The sequence below is a fragment of the Suncus etruscus genome, chromosome 5 (genome assembly GCF_024139225.1).
Source record: "Suncus etruscus isolate mSunEtr1 chromosome 5, mSunEtr1.pri.cur, whole genome shotgun sequence".
NCBI lineage: Eukaryota > Metazoa > Chordata > Mammalia > Eulipotyphla > Soricidae > Suncus > Suncus etruscus.
The window spans coordinates 10,846,102-10,850,253 of NC_064852.1; the positions used below are offsets into that span (position 1 = coordinate 10,846,102).

The 4,152-nt window shown below is 39.1% G+C and overlaps 1 protein-coding gene across 1 annotated transcript; it reads left to right on the forward strand.

The window, feature by feature from the left end:
- Positions 1-275: 275 nt before the first annotated feature.
- Positions 276-1,211, forward strand: LOC126009397 (olfactory receptor 1Q1). The gene has a single exon (XM_049773802.1). It carries the CDS (start codon positions 276-278, stop codon positions 1,209-1,211), a length of 936 nt encoding a protein of 311 aa, XP_049629759.1.
- The last annotated feature ends 2,941 nt before the right edge of the window (positions 1,212-4,152 follow it).

Below are 4,152 nucleotides of genomic sequence, written 5' to 3' on the forward strand. Positions count from 1 at the left end.
TTGTAAAACTAGAATAATAATGATTAGGATCATACCAATGGTCTTATGACGTCATTGTAAGAATTAAATGAGATAATGCATCAAGGTCCTTGGATCAAGGTAAATGCCCAATAAATTAGCTATGGTGAGTTATTCTTTTATGATAATAAAAACATTTGTGCTTGATTATTTTGTAAAATAGTATGTTATTCCTTTATGAATACAACCTATTGCTTACATGGGAACACAGGAATGCCCAAGTCAATAAAAAATCTTTTTCATTCTTTCATCAACAGATGGATCATACCAATTGGACCAGTGTATCCAATTTTGTGCTAATGGGCATGTCTACCCACCCGGAAGAGCAGATCCCACTTTTCATTCTTTTTCTATTCATGTACACCATCAATGTTTCTGGGAACTTCGCCATCATCACTCTGATCATCTCCACTCCACGCCTCCACACTCCAATGTACATCTTCCTCAGCAACTTGGCCTTTGTCGACATCTGCTTCACTTCTACCACAGTCCCCAAAATGCTGCAGAACATTTTCTCCTCTACTAAGACCATTTCCTACCTGGGCTGTCTGGCCCAGACTTATTTCTTCATTTGTTTTGCAGCCATGGAAAACTTCCTCCTGGCCGTGATGGCCTATGACCGATACATAGCCATCTGTCACCCTTTCCACTACCCAATGATCCTCACCAGAATGCTGTGTTCACAGCTGGTTGCCATGTGCCATGTCCTCTCCCATCTGCATGCCCTGCTTCACACTCTGCTCATGGGTCGGTTGATCTTCTGTGCAGATAATAGGATCCCTCACTTCTTCTGCGACCTCTACCCTCTGATGAAGATCTCCTGCTCCAGTACGTACGTCAACACTCTAGTGATTCACACAGAAGGTGTTGTTGTCATCAACGGTGCCCTGGCCTTCATCATTGTTTCCTATGCTTGCATCATCTCGGTGGTCCTCCGGAGCCCCTCAGCCAAAGGCAAGTGGAGGGCCTTTTCTACCTGTGGCTCCCACCTCACTGTGGTGGCTATATTTTATGGTACCCTCACCTGGGTCTATTTCCGGCCCCTTTCTAGCTACTCAGTGACTACAGGTCGTATACTTACAGTTATGTATACAGTGGTGACCCCCATGATGAACCCCTTCATTTACAGCCTGAGGAATGGGGATATCAAGGGAGCCTTTAAAAAATGGATGAACCGAATATGGACTTCTTGAAACTCAAAATGCAGTTTCAACTTTGACCCATCTTTCTGGGGATTCAAGATTTGCCTGTCACAGAATTTTTGTATGACTTACCAAAAATATCTAAATTAGGTACATTCCTTGGTTTTCTCATTAGATGGTATCCAAAAATATCTCTTAAATGAAGCAAAAGATAGGCACTTAGCATAAAAATGATTGACTATAATTGTAGTTTAAGGTATTATTTGGGCCTGCGATTAAGCACCAAGGCTATAATTGTCAGAGCTCTAATGTGGAGAAAACAGACACAAAATCTGCTTGATTCATAGAGGAAATAAGGCTATTTAAATTATACATAGAATTCATGAATTCCCACAATATCTAACCAACCAGGCTCAGTAAAAATAGACAATGATATAAAGGTCACAATCAGAATAAGAGTAAAAATTCTACCTGAAAGCTGATCTAATAAGAACACTACAGCCATTAAATTCTGCTACTCAGGGCCTGAGTGGTAGCACAGTGGTAGGGCTTTTGCCTTGCATGTGGCTAACCTAGGACAGAAGTGGGTTCAATCCCTGGCATCGCATATGGGCCCTCGAGCCAGGAGCAATTTCTGAGCACAGAGCCAGGAGTAATCTCTGAGCGCTGCCAGGTGTGGCCCAAAAACAATAATAATAAATTAATTAAATTAAATTAAATTAAAATAATAGTAATAATAATATAATAAACTCTACTATTGCTGCATGTTTCCTCATTAGCATTACCAGCAACAGGACATACATAGCTCTTTGGGAAGACTCCTAACCAGTTGTAACTATAGGACCAAGGATAGCTCAGATGGTCAAGAACTGGCCTTGCAGTTTTAAGTTCAAGTTTATATTCCCAGAACTGAGTAATACCATACCACCATGCTCAGTATGATCCAAGCAGCACTACCAACTGGGGTCCCAGGGCTGTGATTTTGCAGTCTCTGATCCATGACAAGAAAGAATGTGTGAGCACCAGGACTAAAACTATGAATCTCTTCCCTACCCCACAAGCACCACAAATTTGTGACCCTAGCAAGTACCATAACCAAGTTTGTGAACATTTTAATCAAGTGTATGATTCTTGGCAAACATTGCATATAAATGTGTAACCCCAGTATTCAAAACAACAACAAAGGGAAAGTAAATATATATATTTATAATTAAAAAGATATGAATAGTTTCAAGGAAAAAAACTACCTAAATATTACTTGTATCAGTAGTACTTATTTCAAAATAAAATGTGATTGTGATTAGCCAAGACTTGAGGTTCACCCGGGCACAAGTTTTCAGGGAGACTTGGGAAGCAATACTGATTCTTTTGTTTTTTGTACATTGAAGGGAGAGGTCCTGCCTCCCACCAAGAAATATGAAATGGAGGGAAATATTCTATAGGGGAATTGGAACATTATGACAAAGAGATAGTGAATAATTAATAGATGTCTGAGAAGTCACAGTTTTCAGGCTGTCATTGTCTGAACCTTTTTTTTTTTTTTTTTTTTTTGGATTTTGAGCCACACCCGGTGACGCTCAGGGGTTACTCCTGGCTATGTGCTCAGAAGTCGCTCCTGGCTTGGGGGACCATATGGGATGCCGAGGGATCGAACCGCGGTCCGTCCAAGGCTAGCGCAGGTAAGGCAAGCACCTTACCTCTAGCGCCACCGCCCGGCCCCTGTCTGAACCTTTTTTAAGCTAAAACTATTCAGATGCTCAAGGTAACCCCTTCTTAGGATGATGCTTCTTTGTAGTTGGATGTTCAGATTATCTATTACTGAACACTTGTCAGCTTTAAATGCTGGAGAGAGGGTCCAATAACCAAGACTTCCATTAAAATATTGGGTCTTCAGTTTCATCATTGTAGAGTTAACAGAAAAATATTAGGAAAATTATCCAGGATATGGGGAAGTTGCTAATGCAATTGATTGAATATCTTCTCTGGATAGTTTTTATTGTATGAGATATTAGGGTATTAAGTTCAGAAGGAGCAAAATTTGTGGTGATTTTATTTAATGTGATGGAAGAACAATTCTGCTACTTACATGTACTGCTTAAAATTTACACCTTTGACACTGGTTTGCAAAAGGGCACTTCTTAAGCTTTTGGATGCACCCAAATAATAAATTTTCCCAAGGCAAACTTGTCCCTGGCGCTTATAAAATGACAATAAAATAATTTTTAAAATAAAAATAATTTTTGTTACTTAACTATAGTGCTTCAAGTAGTCCAGAAAATTTCAAACATGACCACTATTTTTCTTCTTGACTCTTCTATTTCCTTCTTCTTACTTGCCTCATATCCTCATTATTTTTTGTCTTTTAGATGGCAGTTCCACTATTCTTTGTTATTTGGCAATTCAGCCTTATAGCTTAATGGTATGGATATATTGACTATTAACTGAATTTATCTAAAAAAAAACTTCTGTTCCCACTGAAAGAATATTGTAGGTTAAAAAGTAGGAAATAAAATAAATACAAATTTTAAAGTATCTTTTATTTAGGCATCATGGTTTACAATGTTGTTACTAGTTGAATTTCAGGGCTGCAGAAGTAGTGCAGTGAGTTGGGCATTGATATGGCTCATGGCCAACACAGATTCTATTCTCAGCACCCCTTATGGTATCCCAAGTCCTACCAGAAGTGACCCCTAAATATAGTCAATAGAACCCTGAGAATTGTTGGATGTGGTCCCAAAACTAAAAAATAAGTAAGATTTTAGGCAAACAATGTTCTAATTCCACCACTGTTTTTAGCATCCCTGCACCAGTATCTCAATATTTCTTCCTCAACCCCTCCCCACCCACACCTTCTTGCCAAACTCATCTTTAAATTTTAATTATCGTAGTTCGGGACTAAACTGTTTACTACAGTGTTGGTTTTTAAAGTTTTCTTTCTTTTTTTATTTGGTTTTTGGGTCACAACCAGTCACGCTCAGGGGGTACTCCTGGC